At 38.2% G+C, this 20,932-nt stretch overlaps 1 protein-coding gene across 1 annotated transcript in view; it reads right to left on the bottom strand.

The window, feature by feature from the left end:
- Window positions 1-6,341: 6,341 nt before the first annotated feature.
- LOC134538498 (innexin inx1-like) overlaps window positions 6,342-20,932 on the bottom strand; it is a 29,802-nt gene continuing 15,211 nt past the window's right edge. The window contains exon 2 of the mRNA XM_063379876.1: window positions 6,342-12,220. Coding sequence (XP_063235946.1) covers window positions 11,648-12,220 — 573 coding nt within the window. The 3' untranslated portion in view covers window positions 6,342-11,647. The remainder of the gene's footprint in view (window positions 12,221-20,932) is intronic.

Genomic DNA, 20,932 nt, shown 5'->3' with positions numbered 1-20,932 from the left:
TTTATCAAACTGTATACGAAGTGTAGCATGTATCTGGCTACAAAATTTGTGACAAAACACCATATGCGATGCTTTTATCTATGGTTATCTAAAAACTACACTTCTGTTAATTATAGACGTCTATTAAAGATCGCAGGCTTTCGCGGCTTCTGGGTTGTAGCCACGTCTAAGGCAAAGCTATCAAAGACGTTTCGTGTGACGTTGTAATCACCATCATCAGAGAGCAGTTAGTAGGTAACTGCACGTTGTTGGTATTTGAAAACTAATTAAGAAACAGAGACCGCCAACGAACGCAGTCAGGAAAGGAGGACGGGGTTATAGAACCTATTTGTCCACTGTTTGTTTCAAAATTATTTCCTTTTGCAGGTCATGTGATAGATGCCTATCTCCCCCTTCCCCCTCTCCCTTCTAGGACGTTACTAGACTAGTTTCCACCCGGGGCAAGAACTCATCTAGGCGCCCCCATTCTTTTTTAAACCAACCAATGCAAGACATTTCACCAACACCTCATATAACCACTAAAGATTAATTCCACAATTACAAATAGGTAATATGATTTTTAATACATCGCACGTTAACTTCGAAGTAGGATTCAACGTATTTTATGTCTTAAAAAAATTGCATTGTTTGGTGTTGAAAATTTTATTTCGTCTAGGCGAAAATACAAGTTTTCAAATATTAGTCGATGTGCATGTATCTGTAGGTACGTATCTTTCAATACAAATAATTAAGTTCATCTGACCTCCAACTTTTTTCTTGTGCTCTAAAACTACGATATTCAAGTAAACAACAGTAATTAAAATCATTCCGCCAGTTTAGCGGCCCCCCAAAATGCGACGCCACGCCGGGACACGAGCCCCCGTCCGCCCCTCCCCCACCCGGGTCTAGTTAACGTCCCTGCCACCAGTTGAATAAGCCCTTGCGCAGGTCTGCCGTCGGCCCGCGTCGCTAGGTGAGCTGTGACGTGCCGTGAGGCGCCGCGCCGGCCGGAAGCAGCTCGTTGGCGACCGTGCGGCCGCCGACTTCCGCTCCAGCTCCGGCGAGCCCCCCGCGGGCCCGAGGCTGGGTCGAAGCACCGCAGACCCGGCGCACGGCGCACAGTGGGAGATTTGCCCGAAAACGTGGTCAAAATGCAAATCTCGAACTTAAAATCCCGACCAAACTGGCGATGTGGTAGTAATGTTAGATCATCCCTGCATTGGAAACCGGATATGGCAATAAGAAATTCCCACATCCTGAGGTTTCACGGCAGCTGACAAGTGAGGGTCGAGTGCGTTGGGCGGACCTAACTATGTTGAAGATAATTCCATGATGTACTAAAGTGAATGTCGCAACCGTAAAAATTGAAATCTTTGAGTTCTGAAAAATGGATGCAATTCCTGGAGATATGGCGTCTATATCGCTGCCTTATGCTGTTATATATAAAGCTGTAATGTTTTTTTGTTTTATTTTCTAAAGCTACTTTGTCAACATAATGAAAATTTAGTTTTATCATATTACATCGAGGCTTTTAGTTGGGTATGCCACATTATGCACCTTTCTTTCGAAATAGAGCGTTTAGTTTATTGTTTTAGTAATACGAATTTACAATAACTAGCTGCTAATATGTGCTACCCTTTGTGTACGATATTTTTTCCTTCATCGCTGCACTGGTGGTGACTCCCTGAGGCTATGGCGGGTCTAAGCCGACCCATCATTGTCGAAAATGTGCATAGCCCGTCTAATACCAGATGCCTTTTTTATTATTCCTTAATAAGCTTCACTAATTGTCAGTTCATTCTTGACATCGTCATTGATGTCTGTTAAAGTCTGGAGAAGTTTACTAGTGCTGGTCTAGCCTTTCAGAAATCTTTGATGAAAACCACATGTAGTGTTGGTATAGTGCGATTTTTTATTGATACAGAATTTTTTACTGCTGGTAAGAAACAAATCTAAAGTCCTTCAAAGTTGTCCACTAAGAAGGACAATTGTTTTAGATTTTCCAGCTGTAAAATAACCATATAATGATGGGTGGGTACACACAAACCCATAAGGAATTTATTAAGTTTATGTCTTGTGTTGTTTTACAATTCAATGATTGTTATCTAATGAGATGAAGAAACTTCCTAAATTAGTTCACGAGACTGTATGGAATGATGGGATGGAATAAATGGCAACAATTGAGAAATTTGAGCGAAGTTTAACAGCCTAGGTCTTCAGTGCCAGTGACTGTGATTTGGGGTAGAATCGAAGCATGAATGGAATACAACAGTGAAATGGGAAGCACTCCGAGAAAACTAGCTCTTCTAGGGCCAAGTCAGTTACATTTCCCCCCTTAAGAAATTTGGGATCGACCATAACCAAGAATGCATCCCGCGAATAAGACATTATTCCTAAGGGTCTACTGTTGCGAACGCAAATGAGCACCGAACAAAGAACTTGTAAACGAATTCACCAAAAACAACACAAATAATGAACAATTTTTGACATTTTAATTATGGTAGAATTTTGTTGACTATTTCTTTGGTATTGTCTTTTTTCACTATAACGGAATGACATAAAAATATCAGTGCATTTTATTACACTATTTTAATTATATTCAACAAAATGGTATTAATAATTTGTGAATATTATCTTTTTAATATTACAAATTGTTTTTAATCTATGTTACTCTATTCATACAGAAAATAATCCAAGAAAGGACTCCATTACTGCAAACCAATTTCCCTCTTTCCCCGATCTGAACTTTTTTAAGTGCCATTGCATTGCAGTCATGCAAAGTTTTCATTTTAGGATCAGAAGAAGAAGAACTGGCATATACTAGGAGGGAGCTATTCTTGATGCTGAAGGGCTTCTTAACTACAGATACAAGAACTAGTCTGGAACACCTACAGAAAGTGTTGTCCGAGAAACGGGGTTGCATTATAACAATACCTGCGAGTGAAAGGCCTGCTTTGTCCACGTTTTTTTCTAAGCTAAACACTAAATGGAAAGAATCTTCAAGAAACATTGACTATTTTCTGAATAAAAATCAAGCATGGCTCAGCAAGAACATTTGTATTCCGGTAAGTAATCTCAGTTCTGGAGAGTCGGCAAAGAAACGTGGATACCCTTCCGTGGAATTTTGTTCAAGTAGTGAACGAACGAAACGAAGGAGAACAGAGCAACTACGTACAAATAAAGACATGTCGATGCTGTCTTATGCCACTCAGATGAGCCTTCATTCGTCTGGTAATATAGATGCTGCCAACATAGTAAAAGAAATAACCACAACTACCCCAACAAGAGCTTCGAAATATCGGAATCGTTATATAGTATGCAAGTCGAGAAGACAATATCTGCAGATGAGGCTTTGTCTACAATGGTTGAAGCTAAATTGAGTAGGCATTCATACAGTGCAATTAGATCAACAGCGCGAAAACACAACTGCAAATTGTATCCCAGTTATGAAGCAGTAAGGGAAGCGAAATCGAGGTGTTGTGTACCGCGTACGAGTATCACAGTTACTGAGAAAAGTGCAGAAGTGAAGTTTCAAAGTCTGTTAGATCACACCTGTCAACGTATTTTACTAGTCCAAGAAGAAGTGATACAAAGTTTACATCCCGACGATGTGCGTGCATTAAGTTTAATTTGTAAATGGGAATGTGATGGGAGCTCGGGACACAGTGAGTACAAGCAAAGATTCAACAACGATTCTGATTCGGATGCAAATGTGTTCTTAACGTCTTTTGTACCATTGCAACTTGTTTCTTCTGAACTGAAATCTTGGGACGAAATTGTTATATGGAAGAATCCGAGGCCTTCATCTCCCAGGTTTTGTAGGCCAATCAGACTGCAGTTTCTCCATGAAAACACTGAATGCATTGTAAGAGAAAAAAACTATATCGAGCAGCAAATTGAATCACTTGTTCCACTGACTGTAACAATAAATCGGAATGAGATATCTGTTACATACAAAATATTATTTACCATGATGAGCAATTTTCAATAAAATTACAAACATTTCATATGCATATTATAGACTACAAATTATATGTATTTTTTGTTATTTTAGCCTCTTTAAGATGAACGGCCATTAACTAATTGATTTTAACATTAAATTCGTAATCAGCGACCTCGAAAACCCCTATAATGAAGTTTGTATGACATAACATTGGTTTTTGTATTTTTGACCACGTTTTCGGGAAAATCTCCCACTGTGCGGCGGTCCGACCGCGATGGCGATGGGAAGCCCACAACTCACGTAGTTTCGGTTCCCCGCAAGAATTTCCGAAGATTTCCGAAGTTTTGCGTTTTGGTATTAACGCCACTTCAGCCGCTAAATAATAAGTTTCCAATGAAAACAAGCATGTTGTGACTGACCTAACCTAACCTAACCCTTCGATTTTTTTTTAATTTCAATTTTTGATAGAAGTCCGAAGATGCACGAACGTGGTAGGGAACCGAAACTACGTGAGTTGTAGGCTTCCCCGATGGGGATACGCCACGTCGCGGTGTTGTCCGATCAGATTACTGCGTGGATTCATCCGGTATCGAAAGGTAGTTACACAGGGGGAAAAAATCTGTACTGTTACAAAAGATTCCTTAGCAAAACAGTTGCCAAGATATAGTTTGTAATAATACGAGATTGATATTGTAGATTTGTTTTTTTTTCTCCATATAATACTGAGTATTTCTTACGAAATTTGGCGCATACTTTTATTATAATTGATGTTTTATTCAAGCACGATTTTTTGAACCACGTTAAAGATAATCGAATATTCAACAGTTTGACTATTTTGTGTTACCGTTCTTATTAATATGAGAATTTAATACTGGAGAGCTATACAAGGAACGGTTTAAACAAATAATTTTAACCACTGGAAATACTGGGACAACACAAACCATAAATGCCCGGGTAAAAACCCGAACCCAGTATTTCTGCGAACACTGTTTTGGAGTGATACAGTTTTCACGTAATTGTACAAATTTACAAACATCTGTAAGTTAGCATGAGTATTTCTGTTCCATTTAAAGTAGTAATGCAGTGTAGACTTGAAGCACGCATATATCATATTCACGTTGATGATTGTCTACAGTGTTCTTGACGTCCCTGAGTCAGTTATAAATAGACACCCGGAAATCTTGTGGATTCATTTACTCACACCTGCCTTCCTATTGGTTGATATCTTACTGCGGAACCCCTTCTTATTTTGGGTGGGTCCACGTGATTCGGTAACTTTTCAGCCAGCTGGTAGATACTTAACTGGCTCACAATCTTTGAGTGTGGTGACTAAACAATTGTGACCCAATCATCAAAGCAATGCAAAGGTATTATAAATGTTTGCAGTTACCTTGATACCATAATAATCCGTTTAATGTCCGGTTCTCCAATAATAAACAAGTTTAATAAGTAGGGGAAGGCATTTTTCACGGCAAAATCTAAACTGCAACAAGGTATATCCGCACCAGCGGTTTCTTCCTTTTGATTGGCGGCCGTCTGCCTTATTGTCCGAGCCACTCAGGACGCGTTTGCTTCCTCGCTGAATTACTGTGATCTGAGAACACTCGAAATGTACCTGAAAGAAACTCACCCAATCACGAACCACAGACGATGCTACAGAGCATCCTTTCGCGGAATATGCATACCCCTAAGAATAAGTTAATACCCAATCACATGCAATCCAATGAACATTCTACAAATGCTTGAGGCAAGTTAGGTCTAGTGCAGAGAAATGAATTCGCGAAGTAATCTTGCCTCTGCTGATCAAGCAAGTGGTCTGATCTGTGATAATACAAGCTGCGGAATTGTCTGCATGAGCACTTAATGACTCATTTTCCAACAGATTCATTGAAAACGTGTGTCATGGCGGACAGGGTCAAAAACGGGTTGGGATGGGGAGGGGATATAGGTTACTCCCCCCACCCATGATATGGATATTTATGCAAAATGTCAGCAAAACATTCTGCAAACTCTTAATGTGTTGTGTGCAAAAATGGAAAATTAAACATTATGATCTATTTATTAATGATATAATAAGCTTAACTTACAAAAACAAAATGTATGTTTAATGGATTTTATTCATTGAAATGAGCACCTAAAAATGTTGAGGAAAAATTAATAACTCACTATTTAAATTTTAATTACATGCCGTAGCATAAATAACACCCTAAAAGTAGGCTGTTGAAAACTATGACACAAAATATGTACAAGTGACTTCTTAAAACAAGAAATATACACTTGGTGAACATTTATCTGCAAATACTTTGTTAGACAGCTAGTTATAACATTTATTGTTAACAAAATCAAAATAATTTATATTATGCTGATGTTTTGTACACTAAGTATGCCAAAATAGTATCATCAATAAAACTAAAAGATGTCCACAAAAAGTTTCAACTTTATTACGTACCTCCTTCAACACAAAATATTACACAAATCATATATATAATATTCTTATAAATTTTTTCAAAAACATTTCAATGTACAAGTGGTTTCAGTAATACCATTAAAATTTTGTGACTGTCATAAACTGCAAGTCAAAAATCACAAATAACTACTCACTTTTTTTTAGAATATGGACTATTATTCAGTCTTCAAGGATAATGGTGCATAAAAATTCTCATTTAATTTTTAGAACATAATGGGAAAAATTGCTTATAATACTGATTACAATTTGGCACCAGTTTAAAGTTAACGAATTTTCATTTCATAGATCATACATATCTGCATATATTTTTAAAATCATGAAGGCTGAAATAAAGTAATCTTACAGTTTACCTATGAGACACTTGACACTTCAGGCAAGAATATAAATAAGACCTCAATAACTTATAAACCAAAAATTGTTATGCATGTAAATTACATTAAAACAAGTCATACAAGTTAAAAAAATATATAACAGCTGCATGGAATAACTAATACATATTTTTTATATATTTTTATTTATTTGGAAATTGTAGGTATTTGAACAAATAAATTTCATTGAAGGAATTTTCAGGGCACAAAGAGAATTTGTTGTCTTCATAAATTGAAGTATGATAAAAAAAACTTTTCAGTGGAATATTGAAACAAGTACCTATTAGAGGAGCACCATGATGATTGTGCAAAAAGCTTCAAGTAATATGTGGGATGTTTATTTTCATGTGAAATCTTGGTAATGTGTATTTTAGGAAGATACTTTGGGTTGTTGCAATGACACCTATTTCTTATTTCTCATTTCTCATTGACAAGAGAAGTTGGCAGTGCATCACACTTCCATTTGTAATCAGTACAGCAAAACATTGATGATTTTATCAAAGTGTACAGAAAAGATCACTCCAGTAGCCTCAAAATATTTGGCTGAAAATCAAAATGTTTAAAAAATAATTTAAAAAGTTTGAAATTGATTAATTCTAAAAAATTTAAAGGACAAGGTAGCCTGAAATCATGAACTTATGCATCATAAAAATTATGACAAATCTGTAATTACAAATAATTCAAAACTCAAATCTTTACAGATTTCCTTTTTATCCACCAGAAAGTATATAAAGTAACTCATGCTTGAATTAAAGTGGTTTCAAAGTAAATCTATGGTTTTGATAGAACAAACATATTCAAAACATCCAGCAATGGAACAAAAAAAAGCATACATATAACTGTAGGTTTCATCCTTGCACCAAGTGCATTTTTGACTAACATAATGCACTTTGGATGAACAAAAAATGTGAATCTGTTTTGGCTTTTGTTTAGGCTTGTTAAATTCCATGGCAGCTGACATGGGAATATATAACCATGAAATTTGCTAAATGTTTCTTTATACAAAAACACTTATTGATATAAACTACTATTTACAATAACTGATATGATGAAATTACACAGAGGACAGAACACATCTCTAAAATTATGCAGAATGCTTATGTACTTTACTAGTAGCATAATGTTATCAATGTAAGATTATTTTTTTAAAAAATTCTGTTTTAATACTTAACACTTGTAATCAAAGTAAAGGACATGAAAAAACCGAAATACATTTCCAGCTTCAAAATCCCTACTTTCAAATCATATTTTTTTGCAATTTATTTATTACAGATTATAAGATTAGACTATGTAAGGCACATCCTAAGATAATATTCAATCCGCTTAAGTTTGGACCAAATATTGAGCAGTCTTTTCACCACACAATGTTATTTTTTAAATTTACATTTAGAATAAACCACACAGAAAAAATAACTGCACTTATGAATCATATGATCATCATTCTCAAATAAATATTGTAGTGCCTTGATTCAGCAAAGTGTAGTGTTTTGAGACTAATATACATGCTAGGAGAACAGTTGCTACTAATCATTTCAAGTTTTAAACCAACTGAATTTTCCACCACTTTTGAAAGGTTTTTCAGAAAAATGTAAATATTTTATAAAAAACCAAAGTATTAAAAAATGGCTTATTATAAAATGATACGACTTTGCAAGACAAGCTAATGGCGGCTCATGAGACAATAGGCCAATTTGGCAAGGAACTGGATTAACATATGCATATTTTTGCTAAGATTTCTTTGTTTACCTAACACTATAACTATTGTCTTGTTTCTTGAAATAAGTTTAGCCCTGTACCTAAAGTTGCAGATAAATACAATACAAAAAACTACTGAGTGTGATTAAATACATATACCTAAATACAAATTTGTAGTCTGATTGCTGTGTTTAAACAAGGTTAGTAGGAACAAGGCATTCGTCCAATTTTCTTCCAGTTACCACACTAAGAAAATAATTATCAGTTTTTTAATACAATAATAACAACCATACTTGCATAAATAGTCATTACTGATGTAAAGAAATATCTTGGTAACAAACAAAAAAAGGTCTTGTGACAAAAAGTCAGAGTAAAAACAAATTACACTTCTTTTTTTATTAAATACTTATTCGTGGTTTTGAAGTTAAGGCAAAAATTATTTTGTTTTCAGCTGAAAAATCTCTCGGACAACAATCTACTGGAATACATGTTAAGAGCGAACAATACTGATATGGTGAACTCCACCAACCAGCTATTGAAAAAAAAAAAAAAAATATTCTGTTCAACCTTAAATTAAAACATTAAATGTTCAATATTTTTTTTAAGTATTAAATTTGCCATGGTAACGTAGAAAAGTCTCAATATAAAAACATTTTACTAACCATTATGTTTTTTAGAAATGTCAAATAACTTTGTTGGAATCACATTAGAATATTCACTGCATATATTACTGCTAAGGAAGACAACACAATATTGCCTGTATTCGACATACAACTACACTGCCACTCTGAATGGAACTGATCTAAACTTATAAAACTGGATTCACAATGTCCAGAGAACAAAGAAAAAACACAAGGGAACAGATACCTGTGTAAAATTTTAAACCGTAGCTCTTGCGAGAAATTTTGTTAATTGAATGGATATTGAATGGAAGACAATATGTAAGAATTATTTATTGTTATAAATATAAGTAACTAACAAGAAAGTAGCATCCGAAAGGTTACCATAATTATTATACTGGGCATTCTGGTATCTTTGTGTTACTCCGTTCCTTGGTTATTGTCAATCTGTTTTAAGTGCAGTCACAGTATAAAAGTAACAAACTAACAAGCAGCCTCAACGCATGTGTATATCACTCCTAAATATCACATTTTAATTCTAGTATTTACCTATTCATACACTTGATTACTTAGGGTTGACGATAGAGCATGCACATTCCTTCCTTTAAAAAATTTGAAATGGACTCTCATTGTCAGCACATAATGTGCTCACAAGAGAAACGACAAAAAAAAATTGCCCCAGCTGAAAAAACCCGCAGTGAATGGAATGTAGCATTCATTTCTTTTGTGCCCTTCTCTCATTAGCTTGAGAATCATTATGTTTTTTAAATAAAGAATCTCCTGAAGGCACCCTTCTACCTGGAGACGTCCGAACACTCCTGAGGCGCACAGAAGCTAGGAGACGAATAGGCTCACACAGGCACGCGAACCAAGTGCCCCATCGACCTTATGCGCGCAAGGCACTGAACTGGTGTGCAGTCTTTTGTTTCAAAGGCGGGGCGTCCCACACAAAGTGGAGCCCGGTTGTCCAGTCGGCAGGTCGATGGGCTTCCTTCTTTATTGCAGACGGTAAACGTCTATGGAAGTTTTTTTACCTTAACTACCTGAAGTCTCGCTTTATTTTCGCAGAAAACACAACAGTAGTTTCTTGTTCAGGTTTGACGGTCCTCTCCAGCTCAGATTATTATTTATTGCTTCTTAAATTAGTTAAGTTTACGTGTTTAATTTTGTCTCGTTGGTAGAGACTCGCCAAATTCGCATTATTTGAAGGCCCTCTAAAACGGACACCACTGTACATTCAAATGACATTTTCATTGGCTCATTGTTAGGCCAGACACTTTTCGCGAAAAAAAAATTGAGCGCCAATTAGATTGAAATAAGGTATGCCTGCACGAGCGGTTTCTTCCTTAATTGGCGGCCACTGCAAATAAAGACATTGCCTTATTTGGCCGGGCCATCCAGGACGCGATTGCATCCGCACTGAATTACTGTTATTGGTGTGCTGACAGTAGACATGTACTTGAAAAAAAACTCGACCAATCACGAAAAACAGGCGATGCTACAGTGTTTTAACTCTCAGCTAGTCTCGAAAACGTTTCGCGAAAAATACAAGCCCTTAATCATTTGTCTTCGACGCACTCTGAAATACAGAAAGCCAACAAAAAAATAACGCAATTCCATATGACCCAACCATATGCATCCCGGACAGAAGGAAAAATATGGCAGCACCAAATGAACGTAATATATTGCTTTGAATATGGAGCAAATCACGTTTAACATTCTTGTTTCACAGTTAGATTTTGCAAGCGAAACCGGGCCCTCCTTTTTGATACAGGGGGGGGGGGGGAAGAATCTCCACCCATGTCGGTAACCGTAATCAAAAGTAATGCACTGTATTTCATACCGTGTGACTCACAACAGATGTAATGCATGCACGTCACTCAGTCCGTAGATGCCACAATCCTTTAAGTCATACATTATAATGTATGCCATAATGAGGTTTAAAATGGTACATGTTACGAAATTTACGGCAGGATACGAAAATATCCTAGCTGGAGGGGATCCCACCACCTTAGATACAGAGACACCATCTTAGATTCAGCAATTTTCAAGTCAGTTCTCTTTACTGAGGCATCGCATTTTGTTCAACTGAAATGCTTGAAGTTGCCAGTACTAGGCTTCAACGAGCATTTTTTCGCCTTTTCTGGAATAATTGGGTTCAGTATTTAACTAATTTTCAAGAAGTACTAAAAATGTGATATAGTTTTTAAAAAGTCACTCTTTTAACGGTTGTGGTCCCAACCTAACTTAAACGGAGGTAAAATTTAAATAATAGGCAATAAAAAGACTTGTCGCTAAGGTGCCTGTGCCTAATTACGCCCATCTAGAGTTTGAGATTTAATTTCACTCAGATGATTTAAGAGACACACCCGAGACTAGTCATCAGCGGTCTAGAACAAAATGGCGGCTTGTGAACCATACTGAAGGAAAGTAACATAACCGAAAACTGCTGAATCCAAGAGGGTATCTCTTAAGTTCTTTGCTGTTATACGCGTGAGGGAGAAGGGCGCCTCCGAAGAAGTCCAGTTTCACCGCGACGGGCTACAGTTGTGCCACGAACCGCCCGCGAGAATCTTCAGGGGCTGTTGCTGGCGGCAGTCTCGATTTTCTTGGCCAGCTCGGACACGAGCTCGCGGTAGATGATGGCGTCCAGGTTGCGGCCGAGCATGTACAGCACCCACCAGTCGCCGATGTCCGTCTTGCGCGACAAGGACTCGGCTATCTCCCGAGGTACCATCCTGTTCCTCGCGTGCAGCAGCCTCGGGCGCACCCCCGGCAGACACAGGATGATCGCCCGGTAGACCACCAACCCCGACAGCAGCACCGCCAGGATGATGAACCAGAACCAGATGAAGATGTACGTCTTCTCGTTGACGATGTTGAGCGGCAGCACGCAGAGCGAGTCGTGCTTCTGGATGGTGCCCGAGGCTCCGAACTTGTGGAAGGTGCACTTGGTGACGCGCGGGAAGACGTACACCATGGGGTCGACGCGCTCCTCCTGGGCCTGCTCCGAGAAGGCCATCACGCGCAGGCCGTAACTGAAGAACTCGCCGTCGAAGAAGTGGTTCATGAAGTACAGCTGCCCGATGATGTTCACCAGGCACAGCGCCTCGCACATGAAGTAGCGGATTGCGTACATGTTGTGTCTCTGCGGACAGAAAACAAGTCACGTTAACCACACTTTGTTCCTGGTCAACCAACTATTGTTAGACTCTCAGGTTACTGATAGTGAAGCAGCTAACTTCAACGTGCGCCCAAAACGCCGACAAAACCCACAAGACTACTGACAACGGCCTGCCACACAATGAATCAGCCAAAAGTGTCAACCATATTCTTAAATGTTCCCAGGTATTCAACTGGAAGGCCACCCATTGGTAACTGGTGAAGCTTGGTGTTTGTCCTGGTGGCGCCAGTGTTTCAGCTACCAGCTTCCACCCATCCTGGTGAGGAGTTTATCTGTGTTGGTGAGGCGAGATATTTGCGTCGCTCGCTGGTGCTTCAAGCGCGGTCTCATCGTCGTGCATAGGACAACTATGAGATTTGAGTGGCAACCATAACATTGTATGGAGGAGAAATGAAGATAAAGGTGTAATGCAAGTCCACTGAGTGAGACCATATATTTTTACTAAGAAGCTTCAGCCTTTGGGCAGTGTCTAGAAAATGGGCTATAAGGTAAGAGGGGCAAATAAGGCCCACTTACAAAATTATTGCTTGTGATTATTTTAATATTGGATATTTAAAAAAAATATTATTATAAAAAACGTTCGCAGATTATATTTCTACATGAGGGTTGTACAAAATTGACTATAACATAGATAATGGAAATTATGTAAAAAGAAATGTAGATAAGTGTAACTGGGCCAAATTACCTGTAACAGCATATAATAAGGCCCGCATGTATAACATCAGAATGAAAACTTATAAAGTGCAGAAATATTTGTAAATAGTTATATTGGTTTGACAAACAAAATGTTAACATGAGGATAAAAATAATAAATCTGGAATACTCAAATAAAACTCATAGCGGACAAAATGTGTATCTATGTGCGCATTATTGAATTTAATCTGATCTTAACATCTAAATTGGGAGTAAAGGATACTGAACTTAAGAAAAAACCCTAAAAAATTAACCATCGACACCATAAGCTTAAACCATAATACAAACTGAGAAATAAAGACAACATGTAACACAGTTATGGTAAGTTAACAACACAAGCTAACATCAATAAATTCCATAAGTTACTCATTACAATCAAAACAAATGAAATCATCATCATCAATTGTGAGCCCAACACAGTCCTCGTGGACCCAAGTATTGCAGGAACGGCATGCTCGCATGTCTGCAATAAAATCTTCTTGGCAGACACCACACAGCCATTGCTCTTGGGCAGTCCCTTCATCAGCATCAGCATTTGAAGTGGACGGTTGAGCCATGGTTGTAGAATCATTTTGCTGCAACGATTGGGTGGAATGTTTTTCAAAAAGGTTTCTTTTCAATGTTAGAGCTTTGTAGTTGACAGCCTTTTTTCGTGGGACTTTGCTACGTTTAGGTTTTATGTTAGGTGTACCCATAAGTTCTTGAAATGGTGACTTGCTAAGCTTTTCCAATCTTTGAGAAAGAGGCATGTCATCGTCTGATGCATCTTGGTGTGATACAAGACTGGGCGCAAAAGCTTCATCAGGTATCGCAGAACTGTTAAATGGCCAAATGCCTGTTGCTTTAAAACCACTGGCAATGTTTGTTAGTGTCATACATTTACTCCAAACAGGAGTGAATACATGAGAAAAAGTCTCCTTAGTAAGCTTCCTATTTGGCTCCTCGGGATCTTCTTCCCAAAACAAAAGGAGCTGCTGGTCCCAGTAGTGTTCAAAAGACCGGAACACTGCCTTATCCAAAGGCTGAAGCTCGTGAGTCGTGTTGGACGGCAAGCAAAACAGAGTAATATCATGTTCTTCAGCTTTATCGACAATTGAAATGTCAAGGTGACATTTTGCTCCATCAAGAATGAGCAGTGTAGGGCCGGGAGGTTTGAATTTACTAAAATGTTCTAACCATTTAACAAACACTTGGGTTGTCATACTGCCTTTTCCTGTCATTTCCACAGCTGAGCCAGGCGGCAATCCATACCTAAAACTTTGTTTGTACCTTACACCCTTCAACAAAATCATTGGCGGTATCACTTGGCCTAAAGCACTCACACATGCTACAACAGTAACGTTTTCCGCATGTTCTTGAGCTACAAGATGCACTCGCTTTGCTCCTTTTTGTGCCAATACTGACTGTTGATGATGTAACGTAAGTCTAACCCCTTTCTCGTCCATGTTAAAAATGTTTTGCGGCTGACTTTTTAATTCCAGAGTATCAATAGTGTCGGCAAGCTTAGTGAAATAATCGCCAACAATCACACGATTCAGTTTCTGTGCTCTAGCTGGATTTAATGATTGAGCTTTTCTGTTTGCAAGACGTGGATGACGGCGCATGAATGAACGGTACCATTCCCTACCTGCTAGCTGCTCCTCTTTGTTGAATGGGTGTGGAATACCGTGCTTTTCAACAAATTTGTAAACACACCTGCGTAGAATTACCGGTGTGAGTGGGAATCCAATTTCACAGAAGCGTATTATTCTGTTCTCTAGGTCACATTCTTGATCAATTGTTAGAATGCATCGTTTCCCCAGCTTACGCTCAGATGACCCTGATTTTATGTGATTCCTCAGGGTTCTGCGTGGTATACCCAACTTATTTTCCACATACCTTTGCGATTTCCCCTGTGATAGTAACCTCAGAGCTTCTTGCATCGTAGATTGGTCCCACTTTGCTCTCAGTCCTCTGCATTTCTTGCCCATTGTTCAATAATCTGGAACAACAATTTTATTTTTGTTATATCAAACAATAAGTGTTGGTTATAAGTTATTTTCTATGCATGTTGTAGATAGAAAAATGTGTGGCCACTAACAAGAAACGAATTTCCTTGCGGCTAGTGATTAAGTATTTATTTGAAATTCATTTTTAAAATAAAAATCGAAGCATGGCAGCAGTAACTGTCATATTTTCTTTAAATTCTAGATTTTTAAATATTAAAATTAATATATCTGGACAGAGATTAACATGTTTTGTTGAAATTATATTTTATTAAAAAGATTTCTTTAAAATTTACACTAATCACATTCATTAAAACTTTACTTAACAATAGTCAAAAGTTATTTTAGAATTGAAATTCATGTACGTGAAGTGTAACATTTTTTAAAACCAATGGCAGGTAATAAGGCCCACCTCGAATAACACTGGGCTTTATTTCCTGTTAGCAGGTCATTTTTGTTTTATTCAACACAAAAAAGAGGAATAGTCTTAACCTAAATTTTAATGCATGATTGCATTGTTAATAAAGTACACTAATACACTCTATCTTACCTTAACTTATTATTAATATTTTGATTAAAATGTAGAGCTTCTTTTCTGTAGAAATGTTATAAAATAAAGCAAACACTCACCTCCCGTTTCTTTGACGTGATGTATACTGAACACAACGAAGACTACGAAGTTGATGAGTTTGTCGTTAGATAGCACTACTAGTAGCTTCATGACGGCACTCTCAGCGTGCAAGATTTTTGGCGGGATATATTTTAAAAAACAACTGGGCCTTATTTCCTGGTGGGCCTTATAACCGCAACATACCTTATATTAAATTTTAACACAATACCATCCTTGTCTTTGATTTATGCCACAACTATACTAAACAGATATTCTCTAAGTGTGATATAATGGGTGTAAAAGGTCGCGCAAGTGATGATAATTACGAAGACTTGCTACCTTTTTTTACATCCATGATATTACACTAAGTGAATATCTGTTAAATGTATTTGTGGCAGAAACACATATACAGGGGGGTTTATCAACTTGAAATTTTATAAATAACCCTTACATAAAAAGTTATGATTATAAATAGAAAAAAATCAACATGCGCATGAGACCTAGCCTTGAAGAAGAAAATGTTCCAACTATAACCGATAAAAAATATTTATAGCATAAAAACTGTTCAAATTAATACGGCGTGTTTCAGTTTCAGCGAGAAGCAGGCTGACTGACGGAGCAGCCACACAGTCCCAGTATGGTGTTGGCAGGGGGTATGGTGGAGGGTGTGACGGGGGCAGTGTGGTCTGGGCACGGACTGGCTCCGGGTCAGCAGACAGGCGACAGAGCGAAGCGTCTGCGCGCCTTATAGGGCCTAAGGCCCTCCAGTTCTCGGCGACGCCAGACACGCCCCGCAGAAGCGTAATCGCAAAGAAAGGAAAACAAAGAGTTGCAGCTCAATGTTATAACTAACGCTCTTTATTTTCTACGTAAATCCGGGTATACTGTGCGTTATTTATAGGCAAACTAACAACCTAAACGTCGCGTCGTTAACTTTACAAAAGTAAATGTTGGCAACATTATTTTTTGTAGACGCTAGTTATTGGAATATTAACCATATAACATTTAAGATTATTTATTTTTCAATATGTTAAAATGCTTTATCTTTTGTTTAAAAAATTAAAAACAGCACAGCCACAAAGTATAACCTCAGTTTTAACCGCAAAAAATACACACGTGCACACGTATGCTAACCTTACCTTTGAAATTGAACTAACACTTATGGTGTGGAAACAACATTCTAAAATAAATAACGTGCAAATATATTTCATTTAAAGAAATGCACGCTGCTTCAACCTGCTGTAAAACGGAAGGGCGGAGTGACGAGGCGGCAAAAAGACGAAGCGGCGCGGACTACGTGGGAACCAAACAAACGCCATATTGGCTTTAGCAACTTTTTTTATGCAATAACAGTATTTCATCGTTTGATATTGAATATTTTTCCTTCGTGAAGGCAGATATCACTGCCACGCGTGAGATTGTAGCCTCGCCGCTTGCTCGTAGGTCGTTCCGAGTCTCAATGAAAGCTACTCCGGATACAGGAATTTATTTCGGGAGGGAATATGAAATATATATATAATTAAAAAAACATACGTCTTCAACAAGAGGTTTAGACAGTACATTACAATACATTTGTATTTTGTGAATCTAGGTGTTGTAACAGCTCACCTTGCATTAGACAAAATAACATATTTCCTACACCAATATCTCACTTTTTTTTTTCATAGCTACAAAGTGAGGTGATATATACGCCTATAACTCCCTCCTCCCTTGCAACAACCGCTGAAACTGCTACACTGCATTTCCATCATACCTGAGTTCCAGGAAAAAAAAATCCATTTCAAGACTATATTGAAGCAAAAATTAACAATTTCAGAATGATCTACATCAGAATGAGATTTTTTATAGCTCAGTTTTCAGCATTCGTCTGAAATTCCTCGTTTCGAAAGCTTCAGGATCGTATATCTATTATGGCACACTTAACGTTCTACTTCCATGACGAATGTAACAACATGATCGTTAGCAGGCATGAGTACATCGCGAGTTCATTCAGTAGCAGAGCACTACGGGACTTACAAAGGCTACAACACTGTGACTGTTGACAGCATAATTAGATGTAGTCACCTCAGAAGATGAATTCAATACTTAAAACCAGAGAACACACTAGGCCGCTAATTAAACTCTAACATGCTGTTCTTTAAAGACACAACATTTTGAAAATCAGGTGGCAGAAAATTGTTTCAGCCGTCTATTTATTTAAATCTCTCCCCGTAAAAATGGCCGTCTTGGTGCAGAGCACCGGGTGTTGACGCGCCTTTCACAAACAGCTCAAAACTTATTGAAAGCGTCCGATTAATAATAACATTTAAGAGACACTTGTCTGTAAAAGTTTAGTTTTATAGTTTCGTCTTTAACGTGTATTTTTTTTAGACTGAAAAAGGCTAAAACGGATGTTTTCACGGACGTTTTTAGGTATGAAATATTCATCGGAAGCATTGTAAGTGGTATATGGAAGTGCTGGGAGACTTTATCTTCAATATGCCAGTATAAAAATACAGGGCCACCGCTTGAAGTCTCATTGAGGCGCGTTACCGCCGGCAAAACTGCAAACCAATTCGGTTCCTGGCGCGTAGAGGTTAAGAGGCGTGTTATGTGCAAGCCAGTGTCGCCCTCAGAGCCACCGCGCTTTTGGAGCTCGTGCGCCCGGTCAACCTTAAAAACCTTCGTTTTAAAAATACAACCTACCAAATCCTTTTAAAAGAAATTGAAAAATGTGTGAAAAATGCATTGCCTTCTCCTTGTAGAACCAACAGCACCTTCACACTACATTCCTTAAGGGAACATTTGACCGATCGATCTCGAACCTTTGTGTTCATATCTGCAGCATGTTATAACTCGCTCTGAACTGCTTAAAAAACTAAGGACGTTATTCCAAAATGTTCGGGTAAGGTAGCGAATGAGCACTGCCTTGTTGGGACAAAACCGTAACTTAACTCGCGGAACGTGTCCAAATCGAATCCCACTATGGGAACAGATCGGCCACCATTTTAATAAATGGTGCCCTGCGCGAGGCTAGAAACGGTTCCAACGCCATCTAGCGGACGTTTCGCATCCACCGATATATACTATTACGGCAAAAATACTAGAGATAGCAGCACCATCGCACAAAAATATGAAGCCTTTATAATTCTCAAGTACTTTTTAAGTTGCGATTATTTCTTGTTATAACGATTAAAATGTTCAAAATGTATTCCAGGATAGTTTCGCTACCATAAAGATTCATTTGGCACACCAACACGCTTGGTACGTCCCCCAATGTTTGTTTTTTTCCCACTAGTTAATAAAAACTTGTTTAATGGCTGACGCATCGCAGGTGTGGTGTGACAGGGTGTGTGGGAAACGCAAAGACACGTTGGAGTCTAGTTTACGTAACGACGGACTGTCGGCGCGCGGTGGACCACGATGGACGCTACGTGGCTTGTGGAAGAACTTGGAGGCTGAATAGTGTGCAATCAACCAGCTCCCTTGGGAGAATAGAGCGTGAAAGTTCGGACTCGAGAGTTCCCAGCGCCGCAGAATCTTTGTTCTCTCCTTCAAGTCAAGTTTCCTTTCGCCTAGGCCACAGTATGTTTCACGCTTGGATTGCAGTAAAGAGAAAAATGGCGAACACTGTTGCCAGACTGATACTACACGGGTTGTTAAATTTAAAAGTCTTGTCTTGCATACCATCGTTAATCATGAGAAGTTTTAATGTATTTTTTTAATCACACTAATTCTTGATTTTTCTAAGACTATAAAATAGTGTCTACTGACAGTACTATTACAGCTGTAACCATTCTGACAGAAAAAATAACTAAATGCTAAACACCAATTATTATTTCACAAGAGAAACTACATATATGTAATAGTCACTATTAGTAACGAGGCATTCTATGAAAGTATGTGCAATGCTGAAAAGAGCCCAAAATTTTAAAATTTAATTATATAAACCACATGTTACCAAAGCGGTTGAAACCAAAATAGCGTAGCTATTTCAATCTCATCTTCTTAGACATTAAAAAAAATGGAAATTATCAGATCATGCTCTTGATGAAATACATGATGAAATAAATGTATTTCCACAATTCGCATTCTAAATTGTACCTAACAAAATACCATTTTTCCTATACATTATCCAAATTTTCCTTTCATTACAAAGTTGTATCTGAAACTTCTGCTCTCTATGGTGTGCATCTGGCAACAGAGCACACCAAAACCAGGACAGCGCTATTGGCAGGAAAATGCATTGGGAATAGAAAGTAAGTGTCCATTTAACTGCACGCCCTAATCTAAGGATGAGATGTGATAAAGGTAGGGATAGGAAAAATTCGCGGGTTCAATGACATGCAGGATGAACTCCATAGTTCTACGTACACTCGGTCAAATTCCACCCACCCATTGGCTGCCGTCTTGTGAGAGGTCCCAACGTAGCAGCCTGTGATTCGATAAAGCTTTGGTCGGGCGTTTCTAATTGGCCCGGAGTCATCCAGGTGAGTTGTGAGCAAATAGAAGAGGCAGCACTGAGGTGTAACTATTTGTATTTTAGCCTGTCGCGAATTGAACTTGCGAATTTTTCCTATCCCTAGATAAAGGAATAGACGGAGACACAGAAGCGAATCCACCCCACCACTCTGTGGGGCGAACTCAAAAGGCAGACACCACGACGGACCGCCATTATCCACTGAGTGTCTGACCCCACACTTGCCAGACGGTACACCGACCAGCAGGAAACCTCACACAGCTAGTAGTGGACAACCAGCACAGGAAAAAAAAAGTTTTGAGACAAACATTTTTTTTTTGTATGGCGATTCAAATGTTTAATTCCCGTAACAAAATATTTGGTTGGCTATACCAAAATATATGGGTAGCAAAATATATTTTGTACCCCTTACAAAATTAAATATAGTGTGTCCATAACAGAATGTCCCAGTTTCAATGGTATATTATAACTTTTTTTTAGACCATTTACAACAAATCATACATAAAACTGAATGTAAACTAATATAGTTTTTCTTACAAATGATCCAAATGTTCAATATGTGCACCTTAAATTATGACTTGATGAAAGCTTTTGGACATACGCCATTGCTAGAGACCTGCAAAATTCGCGGATTCATTCGGTGATAGGCTAGAATTCAAACACATATACCTCTTAGATTATTTTGCTATTGGCTTACTGTTCATCTGGACGAATCTCAACCAGTTATAAATAGAGACCTGCAAAATTCGCGGATTCATTGACCTCTAGGATAGACTCCACAGTCCTTTAAATACTCGCGGAAATGACACCTGTTCATTGGCTACTGACGCGTGAGACGTCTCAACTAGGCTGTCCGTAATTCGGCACTTTCTTGGTTTAGTGTTTCCCATTGGCTCACAGTTCCCCGGATAAAATGTGGGCCAATCGCA

This window comes from Bacillus rossius, chromosome 1 (genome assembly GCF_032445375.1).
Source record: "Bacillus rossius redtenbacheri isolate Brsri chromosome 1, Brsri_v3, whole genome shotgun sequence".
NCBI classification, from domain to species: Eukaryota; Metazoa; Arthropoda; class Insecta; order Phasmatodea; family Bacillidae; genus Bacillus; species Bacillus rossius.
This window is presented reverse-complemented; position numbering and strand designations above follow the sequence as displayed.